This window comes from Larimichthys crocea, chromosome XI, assembly GCF_000972845.2.
Source record: "Larimichthys crocea isolate SSNF chromosome XI, L_crocea_2.0, whole genome shotgun sequence".
Classification (NCBI taxonomy): domain Eukaryota; kingdom Metazoa; phylum Chordata; class Actinopteri; family Sciaenidae; genus Larimichthys; species Larimichthys crocea.
In genome coordinates, this window is record NC_040021.1 from 9265838 (window position 1) to 9286337 (window position 20500).

Here is a 20500-nt window from a genome sequence, read left to right on the forward strand (position 1 = left end):
CCCTCCTGCTTCTCATGCTTAATTCATATCTCTGATCTTTCTGCCCCACACATCTACCTCCCTCCTACTGTTTTTGCCCCCCGCTCTCTCAGACGTGGCGGTGCAGTTACCAGATAAGAAGTCCATCATCATGTACGTGACGTCGCTGTTCGCTGTGCTGCCCAAAGAAGTGAGCATGGAGGCTATCAGAGAAGTGGAGACGCTGCCACGCAAATACAAAGTGGAGTCTGGGGACTCAGGTCCAGGCCTTAGTGCTCAGGTAAAACGCACAACACCGCAGGTTACAGTTTGTACTTCATGCGATAGGATACAGGAGGGTACATGCTGCCAGAGAACACCAACAGCTCAGGCTTTTTGGGGTAGTGGGAAGAACACGTGGGTCTAAACTAAGAGGAGAGTCATTGTACTATTTGCACCTCCTTATAAATGCCTCACACAAAAGGAGCTTGCTGGAGTCCATGGCTACATCTGTTTTTTAAGCAAACCAAGGTGCTTTTATGTGCAAAAATCCACAGCTGGGAACCAGCAAGGTGGACAGAAGCACATTAAATCCAAATCTCAGGGATTTATTACTGGAATTTAAAGGGTTGGTTTCTTAACAGATAACTGGTTCAGAACTGTTCAACTCGATACCAACACCGAGGTCACAAAAACATAGACAAGACAGAACCCATTTATTTTTAAAAACGTGACTACTAAGCGCATAATTCATGAACACAAAGGCAGAAAAAACAATTTGAAGTAGACAGCAAACAATCTAAAAGAAAAGAGGCGATTTTGAAGTTCAGAATTTATGTTCTGCTCATGTCAGTATGTAAGCATGGTTCAGTTGTTTCTGTAGTGACACAGTGCTTCAGACCAGCAGATATACTGTATCACCCCCAGTGGCTCCCTGTCTCCTCCGGTGTAAACAAACTGTTATCCGTTCCCATGAATGGAGAGATGACAGTTAAGCTTCTGAGCTTCAGCTACAAGAACTGAAATGCAGGAGTCGCAGAAATAAATGTGTACCCATAACTGCTTCGACCTTTGCTGCTGTGTTGTGTTTCTGATAACATTCAGTTTGAAGGCCACAAACTCTGTTATGTGCAAGCATAAGGAATATTGTGAAGTGTCTCATTGTGTGTTGCCAGAATGAGTCACTCCCACTCTGAAAAAGCCATCTCCTTCATTCTCTTCAACGCTGCTCATGAAAAGCACAGCAGGCACAGGCAACTAGGGAGGAGAGCCATGACTCACCCCTCTGACATTAGCCAACAGACCGAGCTGCATGCTGCTGGAAACACAGAGCTGTAAAGGAATGGAAGGAAATGAGGGAATAAATTGGTGTGAATGGGAGTGTGTGCAGAAAGTTGACAGGGAAGGTTATTTGAGCTTTAAAGATGTGTGCAGGTGACTAATACTGTTCAGTGTTTAACATCTGTGAGCATTTAAGAGTGTCACATTGAACTTGCTCTTTCTTTCACTTGTGGTTGCGGTCCTGTTCATGTTCATGTTCTTGTACATGTACTGTATATTCCATAGTAGCTTTAACAGGCTAAGCTGCATCCCCCCAAAAATTAGTTCAACTTGATTAGAATTTTGGACTCTCCCAGTCCACCGAGCTCTTTGCTTTCAATCACACACACATCCCTCGGGCGGCTCGTTTTAGTCAGAAGTCAGAAAATCCTGAAACCACCTCTTAAGTTTTTATTGCCCATGGGCACATACTTCACACGTCCTGGAACGACTGCTGGAAAAGTCTTTTTAAATAGTGCTCTGATTGGTCCAATAAGGGGTTTACTTTCCTGGCACACATCCCCTCTTCATAGGAAGTGATGCGTAATGCTGCTGGTAGTGAGATCGAGTGGAGGAAAAATAAAGGCTCTTTGTTTTCAGTGGCTACTTTTTTGGTTCCCCTCTTAGTTATAGATTCATAATATTGGTATTGTCCAGGAGTTCTTAACATTGATTTTTGCTGATTGTTTTCACTATTGACAACTTCAGCTTGCGACCTAATTACATTTTATTGCATAACCATCTTTAAATATGGAATATCGTTGATGATAAGCACCGGGTATGCATGATGATTCATTACATTCTCCAGATTCACAACTGAAAAAGTGATGAATGCAGGGATTGAGTTGAGCAAATCATCTGGTGATAATAAAGTGTTCTGTTGAGCCAGACCACAGCTATTTTACAGCCATTCAAGTCAATAAATAGACCAAGGCTGCAGTTTTTTCTCCCACTCTCTCTCTTTCTCACTCCCATGTATTTTTTCTCTCCTTGTAGCTTTGTCTTTGCCAGACTTCACTGGTCTAACATAAAGGCTCACAGTATTTTTCGTGGCTTATTCCAAAATATCCAAAAGGTCATTGAATATTTTCAGCAGGTGACCTTTCCCTGAGTTCGCTACACAGACCTTACTGCTGTGCAATTTCACCCTGGAAAACAAAGGTCCATTTGACTGGCTACTGTACCAGACCCTACACACCCATTAGCATTTCTGTCATCTTTGACTTGGCACGGCTGCCACTGCAAAGATTTTATCTGCTGTTCATTTCAGACCCAGACAGATCTGTTGAGCTCTGATCAGCTCCATGTCTGCCAGGATAATAAAAACCTGGAATAGTTTGTTAATGCTGTTGTCCACGAAGGGCGTTACATGTTTACATTGTGTCTAACAAACCCTTTATTTAACGCAACTTTGACATTGAGATTGTGTTGAAAATAAAAAATGAACTGCCTCTTTTGTGGTGCTAGAACATTTTTAAAGAAGTTTTTGATGAAGGACACTGCGCTGACAAGACTACTGTCATCACACAGCAAGCTTATTTTTCCCTTTTACATGTAGCGTATTAATCTTAATTTGCATGAAGTGTGTGTCCTTTTAAAGCATTTTCAAGCTGGTTGTCCTTTAAGGCAGCGCCATCCATCTTTCTGACTGTACACCCAACTTCGCCCAGGATTACCACTGAGTCTCAAACTGAGTGCTATTCCTAGAATGAGGATTGACCTGCCCAGTGTGCCAGGGGCACCTCCCAGCATCCCATAATAGGCCTGCAGTTGTTGTTTTCTTTTTTTTTTTTTGTCTGAACTGAGCAGGGTAGGTCGCCCTTCATTCTCCAGAGCAGCACAGGCCTCTCCTAGATGTCTGGTTCTATTTTAAAACTCACTAACTGATGTAAAATAAGAATGGAGGATTTGGGCATGGCTGTATTTCATAGACATCATTGTTTGAAGGACTTGAGCTTCTTTGTGTTTGGGTTATAATATGGCACGACTATATGCCATGACACTAGGCACACTATTTACTTTTAGCAGCATTTTACTATAATGCTGTGTTTTAAGCACATTGTCTATAATGTGGTCAAACTACGCCTTCATCTCTTGCTTCATGTTTTTCAGAATGTACAGATGGAGGAGGCGGGCAGCAGCCCCCGGCCTGAGACCCCCAGCACCCTGACAGAGACAGAGGGGGAGATGGAGGGCGGCCTACTGGAAGTGGACCTAGACAGCTACCAGACAACGCTGGAGGAGGTACTGACGTGGCTGCTTTCGGCCGAGGATGCACTACAGATTCAGGACGAGGTGTCGGACGATGTAGAGGAAGTCAAAGACCAGTTTCATACACACGAGGTAGGACGACACTTGCAGAGATGAAAACATGCATGCACATTGTTGAAGTTAAGACAGAGGTGCAAACAATTGTTATCTATTTCCATTAATTATCTTGAGATGTCTTAGCTTGAATTAGCTTTTTTAAAAATGCATATAATGAAAGGAATGAGCATAACATTGAGAGACAGAATATTCTAAGATAAATAAGGACACACTGAAATTACACATCCAGTATTTGTCTTGCAAACCAGTTACTTCTACAAACTGTCACTCCATTGTTGAGACTGAAGATAGTGTCCCAGAGATACAGGCCTCCCACAACTGGCAATACATGCTCCGTACATGTTGGGAATGCCAGGAATTCTGCTGAGTACGGTGGCGCACAGCACCCCATGGTGCCCTGGCCCAGAGCTTAGTTGCTTGCTTCAGAAGGTGTAGTTGCAGGGTTTGTGTCTGTGCATGTGTGTAAAGGGGCTTTGGCAGGATTCCCTTGGCTGCAATGTGAATATTTGTGAAGTCTAATGTCTGGAATCCAGGTCAAAGCAAAAAGCCGGTGGTGAGACTGAGAGCAACAAGACCCAAAGCCTCTTTAACAGCCAGGGTTTGCAAGAGATCTAAAAAAAAACAACAACAAAAAAAAAACATCATTGCAGTTTGTTTCGGGCCTTTTTGTCCACATACTTGTCCACAGCTTCTCCAGCAAAGCCTCATCAAAAACAATGTGTTCAGGGGTGCAGACAAAAATGCTTACTCATCCAGAGAGTTCACGGAAAAAAGACAATAACTCAATTCATTGGTATTCATATTGCTCACAACAAGAACCAGCGTTAAGAAACTCCTTCAAAACTGTTTTTTTATTTCTCCTTGAAGAATTTTCTCCTTTCTCTCCTTGTTTGCAACTGGCCTCAGTTGCCTACTTGACAGAGTTTGCCCTTCAATTTGAGCTCACAGGCTCGTCTGACTGTTGCCACAGCAACACTCATGAATACAAGTGTGCAGAGGTGATGCCCAGTGTTTCTGCAGGGCGTTATTAAGTGATATAGCAAGTCAAGTTTGAGGGTGGGGACAGAAGCAAATCCAGATGTTAGTATGTGTGTGCCAAGTACCAGCATGGAGCCCTTAAGCAATGTTCACCCTCCATGTTAGGCTGAATCTGAATAATTTTAAGGGTAATGTGATTCCTCCCTTAATTTAATATCGTGTACACAAAGATAGGGGGTATATTTCTTTATGTTTATTATCCTTTAATTTGTCCCGGGGCTGTTTTGTATCCAGCACACAGTTTCTCTGGAAGACAAAAATTTCAAACTGAATCAGAGATTTGCAGTAATTTATTTTACCATTTATTCCACCTCCCCCAAAAGGCCTTTATGATGGAGCTGACGGCACACCAGAGCAGTGTGGGTAATGTGCTCCAAGCGGGTAACCAACTGATTGCCCAGGGTAACCTGACAGAGGAGGAGGAAGATGAAATCCGGGAGCAGATGACCCTCCTCAACTCCCGCTGGGAGAGCCTCCGAGTGGCCAGCATGGACCGCCAGGCCAGGTAGATGCTCATACATGCACACCTGCTTTAGTCCTGGAGAGGTATCGCAGTACCTTTTGCTGTTGTTTATTTACAAAGGCAGATACAGTGTGATCTTTGTTTAGTTATGTCTGAAACTAATATGCAGTTTTTTGTTTTTTCAAGAACAAAAAAACTCAATGTTTTTTTTGTACAGTGTAGTGTGCAGCTCTTTCACATCATGAGCCACAAATATCTTACTGAACTGGACATTTTTCTCTCAGTGTCACTGTTGACCTCAGAACTTTATGAGTTTTTCCTGTGAAGAATGTACAAGGCTGCAGGCTGTGTGAAGGTGACACCTGATAAGCCTTGAGCCCTCCAAGGTCTATCAAGTCTGACGCTCAATCTGTGTCGTCAAGGTTTATGATGCTTTAGACACACACACACACACACACACACACACACACAATACAGTTGTTCATAAATCATATTCATGATGTCCACCACATCATTTGTTGACCCTGATTTTAAAATATGTGTGCTTGTGTATGCCATGACTTAATGTCCGTGGAGTCTGTACGCAGCCTTGTCACTCATTCTAGTGTTTGTGCTACTGTGAGGCTGTTAAATAACCAGCTGATTGTTTCACCTTAAAGTTTCTTAAACTTCCTGTAGCTTTACACGACCCGGCTCACTCTCTCTCTCTGTCCTTACTTTCTCCCTTATCCTCTCCAGGCTTCACGAAGTCCTGATGGATCTTCAGCAGCAGCAGCTACAGCAGCTTTCCGATTGGCTGACTCAGACAGAGGAGCGAATCAGAAAGATAGAGACAGATCCGACAGCTAAAGACATGGAGTTCTACAAAGAACAGATAGAGCAGCACAAAGTAAATACAGCTTCCCATTCAAACCCGTCAAAGCATTTAATTAACTGTGTTTAACAACAGGTAATTGATTTAAAATGGACAGGATCAAGTATAATATTAATAAATTCCTGGTCTGTGTGGTTTTGTTTTTTCAGTTTATCTTAATTAGGTTAAATTGGTAATATGCTGAATTCACTGTTTGTGTTTCCCCATTCAGGAGCTTCAGAACGACCTGGAGGCGGAGCAGGTGAAGGTCAACTCTTTAACACACATGGTGGTCGTGGTGGACGAGAACAGCGGTGAGAGTGCCACTGCTGCCCTGGAGGAACAACTACAAGTACGTTTTGTCAGTCTGAAAGTCTTTGTAAATTTGGAGAAGAGTCTTCCTTCCGCACTGTGAATTTCTCGATGAACATGAACTTTTAGACTTAGAGATCTGTATTATATTCTCGGACTTACTGTTTTTAATGTTTGACTCTATTCTACATTCAAGTCTTTGGGTGAGCGCTGGGCAGCTGTTTGTCGCTGGACAGAAGAGAGGTGGCACAAGTTGCAGGAAGTCTTCATGGTGTGGCAGCAGCTTCTATCGGACCAGGTATGACATTTCCGCGCTCCCTCTCTTTAAATATACAGGCAGAGGCGCACGCATATGAACTATCTAATAAGTAATGGACGACCTGAATGTTCCCTCCTCAACCACTGAGCTATTTTGAGATGCACAGAAAGTGTATTAATGTATTTTAAACCTTCAAATCCTCCTTAAGTCCTTTCAGTTCACAGTGAATCTTTTCAGATCCCCTATTTTTATTTTGTTTTTTACATTGAAGCATCCTTTCCTTTTGTGACCCTGAACACACTTTTATGTTTTTTTTCCCAAATCTCTTCTGTAGAGTTTGTTTAGAGTGTGGTTGACAGAAAAAGAGGAGGCCTTGAGTGAAGTACAGACCAGCAACTTTAAGGACCCAAGTGAAATGAATACTAATGTGCGCCGTTTAGCGGTAAGTAGACTGCCAAGTCTTTGTAGTTGGCATGCCGCTGCAGCAGATACTTTAACAAGTAATTGCCTTTATTCTATTATAATTAGGTTCAGTGTACTCTTTGATTATTATTTTTTTTGGTCATTTAATCCTGTAGATTTTAAAGGAAGACATGGAAAAGAAGAGGAGGACTCTCGACCAGCTCTCTGATGCAGGACAGGATGTGATAGCGTTATTGCGGAGCCCTGAGGCAGGAGCCAAGATTGAGGCCGACACGGAGGAGCTGGCACATAGATGGGACAACCTGGTACAGAAGCTGGAGGATTACTCCTTCCAGGTGTGTGTTTGTTTTCACCCATTATTTGCAATGTAACTTTATTCATAGGGCGTTTGTCTTCCTGCTTACTGTAAACCTGAACCGAGATACAAGGATACTACAGCTTGTTTCGTTGTGACTTGGTTTGTGTGATACTTCCTCATTCTCACTGCTGCTCTAACTGCCCATTAAGGTAATGGAAGCTGTAACAGATGCTGGAATGACTCAGGTGGAAGAGCAGGTCGTCGTGGATTCAGTTGCTGTAGCTGCGGCTACCTCGGTCTCTGACCAGGAGTTGGCCCCACCTGCTCCCCCTAAGAAACGACTGATGGAGACAGATGCAGAAGTCCGACGAGTGTAAGAACTGAGAGACATGTGGACAGATTATACCTTTCTTGTCAGAAAAATGTGAGAATAAAAGAAACACAAACACACCCCAATGCACGGACTGTGTTCTGTGTCCCGCAGGTTTGAAAATAAGCTTTCTGACCTGCTGAACTGGGTTAAAACATGGAAGAAGTCTGCTCAAGCACTGGCCTCCACACACCCTGAGACTACACCTGACACACCAGACCTGCAGGAGAAACTAAAGGTAAACCTACCAGTTTAAAAACAAACAATTCAAGTTAGTTAGAGCATTTGTTTTGAAAATCGCTTCATAAATACGTGCCGACTGTCACTGTAGGGTTTGGAAGTAGACCTCGCGGCAAAGGAACCCACAGTCGGTCAAGTGATCCAAGAAGGACGGGGCTTGATGGACCAGCTAGAGAGAGGTATGAAGGAGAGATTGACACTGAAATGGTGCATTATTATATGAAATATTAATATCATACTTAGTAAACATGTTCTTTTAAACTGAGCTAAGATATTGATTATTTATCATTTCTCAGAGGTTCTGGACTACTGACTCTAACAGAAATCTTCCATTTCACTGCTAAATTCTGTTTGTCTCATAAGATTTTACTACTTTTCCACAGCTGCTTGGTATTTTCTGGGTATTTACAAGCCTACATATTTTATTGTCATTCAGTCTTCGATGCCAGTTATCAGAATGTGTGTTTGTGGACAGAGTGGTAAAAATCTGTCAGCCTCAAGGGTTGCTGACTTCATATAACTGCTCAATGAAATGAAGAGGTACTCAGGATTTTTATGTGTTTACACTGCTCTTGAGGCAGTGAGGGGGAGTGGAGGGGCACTGCTAAGTTGGAATAGATTTGTTAAACACCAAACTTTCCATTGAACTCCACTTGTTTTAGTCTCTTACTCTCTCATCCATGTTGTCCTTTTTTTATCCACTATTGTCTTTGCTCTTGCCATAGGGTCTCTTTCTTCCACAAAAAAAAGCGAAAAAACTCACAACACAAGCTGTTGGTGAAAATAGACAATTCAAAGTTTACTTAAATATTTGTTGTGCATGTGAAGCTTTTATATCTGTTGTCTTCTGTTTCTCTCTCTGTAGAGGGAGTGTGTGTGGACTCAGTGAGGGCAGACATAGATCTGATCCAAACTGAGTGGGATGTTTGCGCGAGGGAGCTGCAGGCAGCGAGTGAACGAGTTCACACTCAGAGCCGGGTCAGAGCGGTGTCTGCAGAGCTGGCAGACCTAGACCAAGCCTTGGTAGAACAGGACCGGTGGCTAGACTCAACCTTGACTGTAGAAAAGTGCGATGAGGCAGAGCTCAGAAGCCTGAGCGGAGAATGTCAGGTAAGAGTCAGTTACAGAAGTCACAAGGTGCCTCATACGCTTGTTAAGTCAATGAAAGGTGTTTCCTGAAGTGTGGAGAATTTGTGACTAGTGGGAAAGCCTGTCAGTGTAAAGCCAGTAACCTGTGAATCAATTTCTGAATTTAATCAGACTAACTTATTTTTCCAGTGTGTGTGATACAAGTTACACCTGTTATATCCCAGGAAACAAATCTTTTTAGATGACACTGAGTGTGCTTATTGGCACAAAATAAATGTAAATGAAATACATGCTCTTATCATCAAAATTCACAGTAGTGACCTAAAGGTTAGGGAAGGCAGTTGGTCAATCCCCCAGACATTCATTACCACCACTAAGGTGTCCTTGAGCAAGGCCCTTAACCCTAACTGCTCCAGTGGAGCTGATCAGATTGCAGTTGTACTGGCAATCCTCCAGGTGTGATCAGGCTGTTTCCTGAAGAGGACAGACTCACTTCCTGAATAACTAAAGGATAAAAAACCAAAAAAAAAAACAGAAAATTCCTGGTGTTCAGCAAACATAGTTACTCAGACATTTCTGACATATTTTTGTCAAGGAAAAAAGTTTATTTCCCTCTGTGTGGATTTCCAGAAACAGCAGTAAAACAATAGTAATTGAATAGAGTAATTTAAAGTAACATGCATGTCATATGTGAACTTTAATCTTTTTTTTTGTTGTATTCTGCAGTCCCGGCTTGTCCATGTCACATCGATGAGTCCACAATTGGAGAAGCTTTTTGCAGAGGTGGGGTCACTGGGAGCTGTGCCCTCTCTGAAAGACAACATGGTGGTGGTATCGGCACATCACGCCTCGACACTACAGCGGCTCCAGAGCAGAGAGCAGGAGGTCAACGCAGGTACTTTTTGCTGAACGTTATCAGAATAGTTTGTTAAATCACTGCGGAGGAGTCTGAGCAGATTCCTTTGTATTAACAGTACCATATGCTCTTCAAGGGACCTGACAGCCACGAGGCATCCTCCTATTTCAAAGAGCTGCAGGACAGGAGATTTAAGCCTTCCTTAAAACAAAGACCAATTTCTCTCCCGTTGCTCTCGGCTCAAAGCTTTCAGGTTTATAGAGTGAAAGAATGATAGCTAAGATCAGCAGAGCTCAGTCCTGCAGGGGTTGTATAAATTTGACATCAGTTTTTTATATGAATCCTTGGCCAGCCACAAGTAATAGATGATGGCCTTATATGGCCTCCAAAGCTCACAGATGCGTGAGTGAATACGTGAGCGACTGAGTGTAAGATTGTACCTCTGCGCCAGCTCCATCTCTACCTGAAGACGTGACTTGTACCTGTAGTTGTTCTGAAAATCAGTCATCGTTGGGATTTACGTGCACTCTTTTTGGCCGAACAACAAGTCTGTAAAGGGAGCCTTGAACGCTCTGGTCCTGATCATAGGTGTGTGTGTGTCTGTGTATGCATGCACGTGTCTGTCTTCATGGGCTTTTATGACTGTGAGGATTTGGATGAGAGCCAAGGAAAACCATTTTGTTTCTGCTTGAGGGCAGTTTGCCTCGCGCTGGAGCCTCTCGCTACCCCCCCCAAAACCCCCTTCTCCCAGTTAGGCTCTATCTCTGTTCTTTGTGTATATAAACATGGCCAGGTTATGTAAGCATTAAATCGACTGGTAATTGAAATGCCGACTGAGAAGGAGAGCACAAGAGAGACGGTCGAGGAGAGAAACGGGAGCAGGAAGAAATTTAACCATTCAATATAAATGAGGTTGAAATAGTCACAAATGGGCACTACTTAACTTTAGTTATTCATTGAATCGCTTTTGCAGTAGGTGGAGATGGCACATTATGTGTGTTTTAGTGTGTTTTTTAAATTCATCGGGCATGATTGACATGTATGAGGTGGTTAGAACAGTACACGTAAACCTACTTTGAGAGAAACTGGCTGTCAAACATCTGGGATCCTCTTGCAACATGGAAAACACACACACATGCACACACACACACAAATAGGGAAATCCCAAGCCAGCTCCCTGCCCCCTAGTGGTTGAAAATCTGACGCTTACGTCCTGATGCAAAAGTTTTATTCCTTAACATAATGAACTGTTTTTTCTCCCTCTCATTCTCCACACATCCCCCCCCTCCTCCTTGTCATATTCCAGTTTTGGCCAGACTCGAGGCCGACAAGACGCTACCGAGCCCAGTGGAGGGTCTTGAGGCCAGGCTGGCCACTCTGAGAGAAGGAATGGTAGACATCCCTACTGCTGAGGGGGCAGTGGAGCGAACACAGGTGAGCAATGCATTATCTTGATAAATGAAGTCATGGCTCTCTGTGAAAACCATGAGTGAAAACGGTCAACTTTCCACCAATGCAACTGTTGTGTAAAGTACACCCATCCTGATAACTACCAGACAGATAACTAGGAATTAAAAAACATAAGGTCCAAGATGTCATTACCATGCAAAGTATGTTCATTAATTAATGGTTGTTAGTATTAGACTAATCTTATTTATTATCTGTGATCTGTCAGCTTTCACATGGTTATTTGGTACATATATCTGGATCTTGGTGCATATTTTGTGACACTAACTACATTGTTTGGCCAGGACCCTCCTCAAAGATTTGTAATTTGAATAAGGGAATAAGGTTAAATAAAGATTAAAATAAAATAGTTATGTTGAATTGATGTTGTGTGGTTTATCTGTAGCTGATAACACGTATGCCCTGTGACCTCTAAGCTAAAAAAAAAGATCTTTTCTTTGTCTTTGTGCTTGTATGTACATATCAGAGTGAGTGTTAATCTCTGTCTGCTGTCAGATTTTTTTTTTCCAGCACACAATAGCCCCCTTTATCAGCCAGTCACTTCCCTCTGCACTGTATCAACTTCTGTGTAGGAGGAAAAGGGTGTGTGTTTGTGCGTGCGCGCGCGTGTGTTTTGGTATGTAGCTTTGTAATATACAGTACGTGTTGTTGCGTTGTGTATTGTGTTGTGTTACTGTGTGTGCGTTTGTCTCCTCCTTCATCCTTCGGTGGAATGCGGCTCAGTCCGAGCCCTTGTTATCGTGTCAGATAGGGCACGGTGCCGGGAGGGGGCAGAGACATGGCACATTCTGGGCAGCGTGCCCATGCGTGCAACATAGAGCTCCAACCAACACCGTGTGGAGCCGCTCAACCAGTCAGTCAGGCAGACAGGCAGCACATACAATCCCATGACAGCATCTCTGAGCCCTGTCGGCCTAATGATAATATGATAGTCATCTCATTGGCTCTGTATTGTTTCTTCATGTTTAAACAGATTTATGTTTCACTGTGCGCTAATGTAAATCTATGCTTTGAATATATACTTATGAAAGTTTCCTCTGTGCCTCTTCTGTAGACTAACCAACACTTTTATTTGTGCTGAATTGTCTCATCAATCATGCAAATCGTGTCCTTTTATGCATGAGGATTTTTATTATATAATTGAAGGTATCTTGTGGAGATTCTGACCACATGTAGTGCTATGGAGCAATGTTTTTGGGAGCAGGTCCCAGAGCAAACCAGTGATGCGATGCCCATTTCCTGCTGACAGTTTCACACTATTTCACTAACAAAACAAACACATTTCTCATGCTAACAAGGTGGAATTACCGTCTAACTTGTTGGTAGCATTCAAATAATGTTATAATTACAAGTGGTAAACTAACATTTATTTTTTTAAGGCTTCAGCATATTTCACTCGGCTCAAACAAACATGCTTCTTGTCTGCCAAAGTCTGTCTTTCAAGATAATTATTCCCAAATGTAATGTTTATAGTTTTATATTGTCAGCAGTCAAACATTTGTTTCGAGTCGTTTAGTGACGTAAACACTCACAAATCGTAAACTTACATCAGAAATCTATCTGATCTTAATCTTCCTACTCGTTTGAGTGCGTTTTAGTGACTAACATATAACTGTGTTGTGAAATCCACAGTGTATTTGTATCAAAACTAAAATATTGTTGTTACCATGAAATACTTTGAAAGGGGTTCACAGTTTAAGGGTACTGCGGGGTACAATGTCAAATGACATGGGAAAACTTGGGATCAGTTGTGAGAAATTGCTTTAATATCCTTTTTAAAAATAGATACGACAGCCACAAAGGTTTATGGAACGTTTCTTCAATAATGGAGCCCTAGTCAATCCCCAGGAGATTGGGGACCTCTTATCATCTTCTCACCACCAAGTAGATGACTCACTGTTAAGCATTGTTATTGTTAATGTTACGGTTCTCATGGCAAATTCCTATTCACGCATTAAGAGTTTCCATAGTTGCACAGTAAGTGTACACACAGCTTGGACGTGTCATGTTTAAGCCTGAACTCTTGTTCACCTCAGGGCCTCTGTCTGGAGATTGAGCAAACACAGCAAGCCTCCGATCCCGCAGAACTACAAAGATGGAGTCAGCTCTCCTCCAGGGCCCGTGAGGAGCTGGGCACACTGCAGTGCATCCTGGGTAGCATGAAGGACAATCAGGTAGAGTAGCTGTGATTATTGATCCTGACAGTTTAAACTCTGTCTTTACTTTTCAAAATACGGATGTTGTTAATTTAATGTTTTTGATACGTTTGTTTAATTCCAGGTGCGTTTGGTGGAAGTGGAACGTTGGTTGGATGCGGTTCAGGAGCTGTTGTCTCGTGATGTCACAGGGGTGGGTGACAAGGAGAGCCTACAAGAAGAGCTTAACCAGTGCAAGGTTAGAGGACAATGCAAAACATGAAAACATTGCATGCACACCATGACTTACATACTGCGTAAAAGTTACTTTTACTGTGATTTATGTAAAGACGGCAATAATTTCACAAATTCATTACTGAATTTGCAAAACAGTATTCTTTATCTTTCTTTCTTTCTCTTTTTGCTATCAAGGAGTATGTGAGCGAGATGGAGTCAGTGGAAGGTTCATTGAAGCAGATGGGAGAGAATGTGAGCTCTGTACAGGTGGCTGCAGTCCCAGGATTGGCCAAGTGGGGGCAGAATAAGTTGGATGAGTGCCAGGGCAGATGGGACACGCTCAGCAAACAGGTGAGGGGAAATCTCTGTGTTTGCACTGTGTTATGTCCCGCAACTCAAAAGAAACATGGCCTCTTATTTTGTGCGTACAGCATGTTGCATGTTTGTTTCACTTCCAAACCCAATGTGATTTCCCTCCAGCTGCTGAGCCATCAGGAGCGTGTGGCAGAGAGTCGGGAGAGGCAGGTGAATCTGAGGAAGGACTTGGCAGAGATGCAGGAATGGATGACCCAGGTCGATGAGGAGTTTCTCATGAGGGACTTTGAATACAAGAGTCCCGAGGAGCTGGAGGCATCGCTGGAGGAGATGAAGGTGAGAATGGAGGCAGGGATATAACCGAGGAGCATTATGGGACCTGGAAATGTGGTGATTCACTGATAAACAAAGTTATTTTGACTGTTGTGTGCTGTATTTGTGTGTGTTTGTGTCTCACTCTGTTCCTCTGTTGTTTCTATTGATGTTGTTGTTGTTGTTGTCCTTATCTCTCACTCACAGAGGGCTAAAGAGGATGTGCTACAGAAGGAAGTGAAGGTAAAGATCCTGAAAGACAGCATCAACTTGCTAGTCTCCAGAACATCGCCCCCTGGTGGAAGCAGTGGACAGGAGCTGACCTCAGAGCTAGACGGGGTCCTGGCCAACTACCACAAGCTCTGTGACCGCTTCAAGAGCAAGTGTCACACTTTAGAGGTAATATGTATGGACGTGAGGTCCTTCTATGCTGGAGGTTTCAAAATTTAAAAGTTTAAGTGTGAATAAAAATACTGGCTATTGACAAATGGTACAGGCCTCAGTTAAAAAGAAGAAAAGCCTAGTAGGAGTGGAAACTCCCATGGTTCAGTAATGGAATGACTTGCTGAGAAGTCCATTAGTCACCATCTCTTCTATGTCCTTTTTGCAGTTTAATTTGAGTTTAATCTAGGTGTTTTTGTGTGTGTGTGTCCTGTGCTATATTCTGTAGGAGGTTTGGTCCTGTTGGATGGAGTTGCTTCAGTACCTAGATATGGAGCAGAGTTGGCTCAGCACTCTGGGGGACAAGGTCCAAGCTACTGACAATCTACCAGAGAGCACCGAGGCTGTCAACGAAGCTCTGGAGGTACAAATGCAAACACACACACTCTTCTTTTATATTTCTTCTGTTATTTCTTCTAATGATCGGTTGTTTGCTCTGGTCTATGTGTGTTGTTTTCAAATAACATTAACATTTTTTCCTTCCTATTAGATTTTCTTAGAAAGCATAACTGTGTTGCAAATGTAAAATTTCACAAATAAGAGGCTAGATATTTGAATAGTTGGATTACTTTTGGCTGCAGGCACATATCAACAGAAAATGAGTAAAAAGTCTAATAGAATCTTTATTCTTAGTTTTAGTGGTAATGAGCCACTCTGTGATTACTTTATATCATTTTTATACTATATTATACATACATACATATGCATTATATCTGAGAGAAGCTGCTGGTTGAGGAATTTAGTCAGCGAAGATAAAATTACCTCATTAAACTTTTAGATGTAGATATAAGTTGTCCATTTATTAGTCCGAGGCAGGGTAAGTAGTAGAACAATGGTTAATTTCATAAACCCTACCATCCATTTAATATTCTGCTTCTGTTAATAACATTGCATTGTCTTTGACTTTGTCTTCCAGATTTCTCCTGCTTTGTCTTGCTCTGTTGCTATATCTGTAGACCGCCTGCAGCAGACTGTCAAACTCGCTTTAATCACACTGCTGCTTCTGTAACTTTGAATAGTGATGAAGGAAATTGAAGACCCTTGAAGACAGAGTCCTCCTCCTCTTTGTCCTTATGTGTTTTTGGCTTCTCTCTCTCCCTCTCTCTCTCCCCCCCTCTCTCTCTCTCTCTCTCTCTCTCCCTCCATCTCCATCTCCATCACCTCCGGGAAGGAAAAGCTCATTTAATGACCCCATGTAAACAATGACTGTTAGATCCAAACAAGTGGCGTCATCCGACAAGCTTCTCTCTCACTTGTCTCTCGTTTCTCGTTCAGTTATCATCCTTTTTTTTGGTTTGCTCTCATCTGACACACCTAACGTTGCAATTTCTGCATCTGTACTCCATCTGTTTGTACAGCTACTTTGGCAATCTTTTACACACACACACACACACACGCACATACATGCACGTTTTCACTAATTACCTGGATTTCTTTTTTCTTTCTGGTGTTTTTTTCTTGAGTGTCTGATTTTATAGCTTTGGTCAGTGTTTTTTTTTTTTTTTTTTTTTTTTTAAATCTTTTTTTGTGTCGAATTTTTGGAACCGCGAAGCAGGTTACCTTTCTTGAGACTTTACCAAAGGACTATTTTATCGGTGTCTCCTTCTCATGCACGCATCCTTCCCTTACCTTTTTGCTTGATTATTATTATTTTTTCAATTCTTTGCTAATAAATTTCACCATCTCTCCATTCACCACCAGTCTTTGGAGAGTGCACTTCGACATCCCGGGGACAACCGGACGCAAATCAGAGAGCTGGGTCAGACGCTGATAGACGGGGGCATTCTGGACGAACTCATTAGCGAAAAACTAGAGGCCTTCAATTCCCGTTACGAGCAGCTCAACCACCAGGTCAGGACCTTGTCTTTGTGTATAAGCAAATGTAGGATATGTGTGTGTGTGTGTGTGTGTGTGTGTGTGTGTGTGTGTGTGTGTGTGTGTGTGTGCATTTTCCCAAACATATCCATAGGCTGTCAGTTAATGTATTTAGAATAATATTAATAATGATATCACATGTATATTTTGTTATATTTATATAAATGATCTATCACATATGATACTTACTTTCCTGGGTATAATTGAATATACCGTCTGTTCTAGTCATTTTTTTCCATCTATAGTGTTAGGACATGAACTTTCCATTACTTGCTTGAATCTAGAATGTCAGAATATTGATATCGTTGACTGTGAAATATTTAAACCCATCACTTGATGTCCCTCAGGCCGTGAACAGACAGATTAGCCTTGAGCAACAGCTGCAGGCATTGAAGGAGAACGAACAGGCGCTTCAAACACTGCAGGAGTCTCTGAGCCAGCTAGACCACACACTCACCTCCTACCTCACTGACCGCATCGACGCCTTCCAGCTCCCGCAGGAGGCGCAGGTACAGCATGCATCTGTACAACACACACTCTCAAACGTCCAGAGAAAGTAGTAGACAAGACATGACACTTGGAAGCACCCGAAAATGATGGATCTTACTTCTCAGAGTAACTTCTCACTTGTCTGAAGGCCCCCTCTTTACCCTAAAGGCCCATGGAGTAGTAATGTATTAATATATGCACACAGGGTTGTCCACAGATGCTTTGAAAAACTGAAACAACTTAACTTCTGAAAAGACCCTAATGCATTTATTATTATTACTCATGCTGCATGTGTTCATATCCACTTTTCCTTCAGACCATTGGGGCAGAGATCGCAGCCCACGAAGTGACAGTGGAAGAGATGAGAAGAAGGAACGTGGCCAACTTGCCTCCCCCCACCACTGATGGCAAAGCTGCTAGAGGAGGGACCATGCTGGACCAGTTACAGGTAACACTGACTCCTACTGGACAACATCTGGAACTGCAGCGAACTGATGGCAGACTAGTTTCTCTTCTTGCCACCATTATCATAACATTACAATTTAATACTAAAATATTTGAACTGATCCTTTTTTTATGTGGAGCATTGGCTAATATTACTGATGCCAGAACTTCTTTCATATATAATGAAGGTTTATATAGTTAACTTAATAGTTAACTTAATAAAATACAAAATCATGGCAGCAAAGTGAGAGAAGTGTGTGTGCTATCTGTGTCGTAATACAGATGTATAACTTAAAAAATCTCCACCTTCGCCCACTGCAGAGGAAACTGAGGGAGATCTCCACAAAGTACCAGTTGTTCCAGAAGCCAGCTAACTTTGAGCAGCGCATGTTGGACTGTAAGAGGGTCCTGGATGGTGCCAAGGCTGAGCTGCATATTCTAGATGTCGGAGATGTGGACCCGGAAAAAATCCAGTCCCACCTCAGTGGTTGCATGGTGAGCACTGCAACTCTCTCAGTCTTTTACACAAATGGTGTATTTGTTGCTGATTGCATGGACTGTCCTGTGTGCACATTTTAAATGTTGAACAACGTATCCTTAAATAAGGATACATGCTCTTATTTAAGGATACATAAACAAAAAATCAGCCAGCCTACGTGTCAATTCATGCAGACAATCATGTGCTCATTATCCATTTTTTTTAGAAACTTTACAAGTTGCTGAGTGAGGTGAAGCTGGAGGTAGAGACAGTGATAAAGACAGGTCGACAGATTGTGCAGAAGCAGCAAACGGAGAACCCCAAGGCCATGGACGAACAGCTCACTGCTCTCAAACTGCTCTATAATGATTTGGGGGCCCAGGTAACTTATTTTTGGAAACAAATTAAATCTGCTACAAAACTCAGCGCATGCTGGATTATATCTCAAAGAACATTTTAAGACACCCTCAGTTTGCTTCTCTTTGCAGGTAACGGAGGGCAAGCAGGACCTGGAAAAGGCTTTGTCTCTGTCTCAAAAGTTCCAGAAGGAGAGCGCCGCTCTGCAGGAGTGGCTGACCACCAATGAGGCTCAGCTTCAGCAGAAGAACGGCTGTGAAGACATGCCAGCCGACATTGATGCTGAGATTGCATGGGCGAATGTGAGTAAACGTCCAAACCTTCAAAAGCAACAGAGAAATGTTTCTACTTCCGGCCAGTGGGTGGAGCAGAAGGACAGTATGATGTTCCTGAAAACACCAATCTCTCTGTCTTTATAACATCAGCTATATCAGACTTATGAAGCAACTGCAGGACTTATTGGGAATCCTTCAGTGTTAACTGGAGAAGAAGTGTAACTATGTTTTTGTCATGTCCTGCCCTTCTGAGAACCCAGATCATTGAAAAAGATTGTATTTTTCTACCACACACTTTGACCCCTTCACACAAAAGCCTTAGCAACAGTGTTAAATATGAAACAGTATGAATTTTAAATGACTCTCAGGCTCACACTATATAACAGCATTGCAGTGTGTTGGGGGTAAATGTACATTTGATTTAATGTACATTAAATATGTGTATAAATGTACTTCCACTCTGGGTTCTGGGTTAAATTCACACTATTATTTTTGTTTATGTTACCTGTAATTCATGCCTCATTTTTGGTGTGCATTACACTGTGTATGTACTGCTGTACAATACACAGCCGATGTGGCAATAAATAATTGAAACATGGATGTCATCACATGAACTAGTATGTAATATACTGTATAATACATTGTATATCTTTGCGTGTCCCTCCACCAGGGCCTGCTGAAGGAATCGGAGCGTCGTAAGGTGGAGTTGTCCAGCCTGATGGAGACCAGCGCTGGTCTGCAGACTCTGGTGGAGGGCAGCGAGGCTCAGTTGGAGGAGAAACTCTGTGGCCTCAATGAAGCCTGGGGCCGTGTCCGCACCTGGACCGAGGACTGGCTCAGTGCAGTGCTGGTGAGTGCAAATGTTTTATATAGTAATGCTTAAAAAATAAAAGGTTGCTGTGTTGTTTATTTCATGTCTTCTGAGTAAGTACATTCTCCCACCTGCTTTACGTTTTTATAGATTTATGCTTGACCAAGACTTTCTATCATTTAAAAGTACAAATGTACAAATGCTAATCTTCGGTAAACAAATGTATTTTTGACTTGGTGCCTTTTTAGGATGTACTTTTTCTCGGCAATAAGATTTCTTTAAATTTTACTACAATTATACAAATATGATGGAATGATTTAGGCACTCATGGTGGTTTTTTAAATTCTAAAAAGTTTAATTGAATTTTAAAGTAGTTTTTCCTAACCTTGGAAAGATTTTTTTTAAAAAGTGTTCCAAGGTCTTTGAGAGTTTTAAAACCCAAACAAAACATTTTCTCATTATGCTGTGTAAGTCAAGCGATTGCAGTAACTAGGTTAAACTTCAAATCAAGAACAAAAACATGCAAATCACCTCTCCAATCCAACTTTATTTACTGTTTGAACAAAACACTAAGAAGTGTTTGTTCTTCTGTTTGCGCACCGCAGAAAGGCGTGTAAAGGTTATAGAAAACTCAAGAGAATTAAAAAAAGTCTTTGTTTTAAAATCTGCAAAATAGAAAATGTGGAAAACACTGGAGGACCATTTAAACTGTTATTCATGTTTTTATTTCCTAACGGAAACACTGAGTCTCTTTTATGTGTGCAGAGTCACCAGAATGAAGTGGAAATCTTTGATGAGAACTTGGCTCACATTAGCACCTGGCTCTACCAGACCCAGATTCACCTGGACGAGGCTGAGCGGGTCGCCCCGACAGAGAGGGAAAAGGTGGTAAAGGTAAGGCGAGGGACTCTGGCCATTTTATGTTTTATTAGAGAGTGACACTGGAAGTATAGACAGGAAAATCAGGGAGAGAGAGAGAGAGAGGGGAAGACATGCAGCAAAGGACCCAGGCTGGAATCGAACCCAGATCGCTGTGGTAAGGACTTATGATGAATGG

The 20500-nt window shown here is 42.2% G+C and overlaps 1 protein-coding gene across 13 annotated transcripts in view; it reads left to right on the plus strand.

Moving 5' to 3' along the window:
• Window positions 1–20500, plus strand: part of utrn (utrophin) — a 166503-nt gene that overhangs the window by 29122 nt on the left and 116881 nt on the right. For all 13 annotated transcript variants that reach the window (XM_027284138.1, XM_019259060.2, XM_027284139.1 and 10 more), the window contains 28 exons: window positions 93–259; window positions 3391–3621; window positions 4968–5149; window positions 5846–5996; window positions 6193–6312; window positions 6469–6570; window positions 6866–6973; window positions 7110–7289; window positions 7462–7625; window positions 7737–7860; window positions 7954–8041; window positions 8728–8972; window positions 9678–9846; window positions 11114–11241; window positions 13311–13448; window positions 13555–13668; window positions 13842–13997; window positions 14127–14297; window positions 14481–14672; window positions 14944–15078; window positions 16416–16565; window positions 16937–17098; window positions 17395–17526; window positions 17844–18017; window positions 18227–18382; window positions 18489–18659; window positions 19303–19482; window positions 20209–20337. In XM_027284138.1, coding sequence (XP_027139939.1) covers window positions 93–259; window positions 3391–3621; window positions 4968–5149; window positions 5846–5996; window positions 6193–6312; window positions 6469–6570; window positions 6866–6973; window positions 7110–7289; window positions 7462–7625; window positions 7737–7860; window positions 7954–8041; window positions 8728–8972; window positions 9678–9846; window positions 11114–11241; window positions 13311–13448; window positions 13555–13668; window positions 13842–13997; window positions 14127–14297; window positions 14481–14672; window positions 14944–15078; window positions 16416–16565; window positions 16937–17098; window positions 17395–17526; window positions 17844–18017; window positions 18227–18382; window positions 18489–18659; window positions 19303–19482; window positions 20209–20337 — 4319 coding nt within the window. The remainder of the gene's footprint in view (window positions 1–92; window positions 260–3390; window positions 3622–4967; window positions 5150–5845; window positions 5997–6192; window positions 6313–6468; window positions 6571–6865; window positions 6974–7109; window positions 7290–7461; window positions 7626–7736; window positions 7861–7953; window positions 8042–8727; window positions 8973–9677; window positions 9847–11113; window positions 11242–13310; window positions 13449–13554; window positions 13669–13841; window positions 13998–14126; window positions 14298–14480; window positions 14673–14943; window positions 15079–16415; window positions 16566–16936; window positions 17099–17394; window positions 17527–17843; window positions 18018–18226; window positions 18383–18488; window positions 18660–19302; window positions 19483–20208; window positions 20338–20500) is intronic.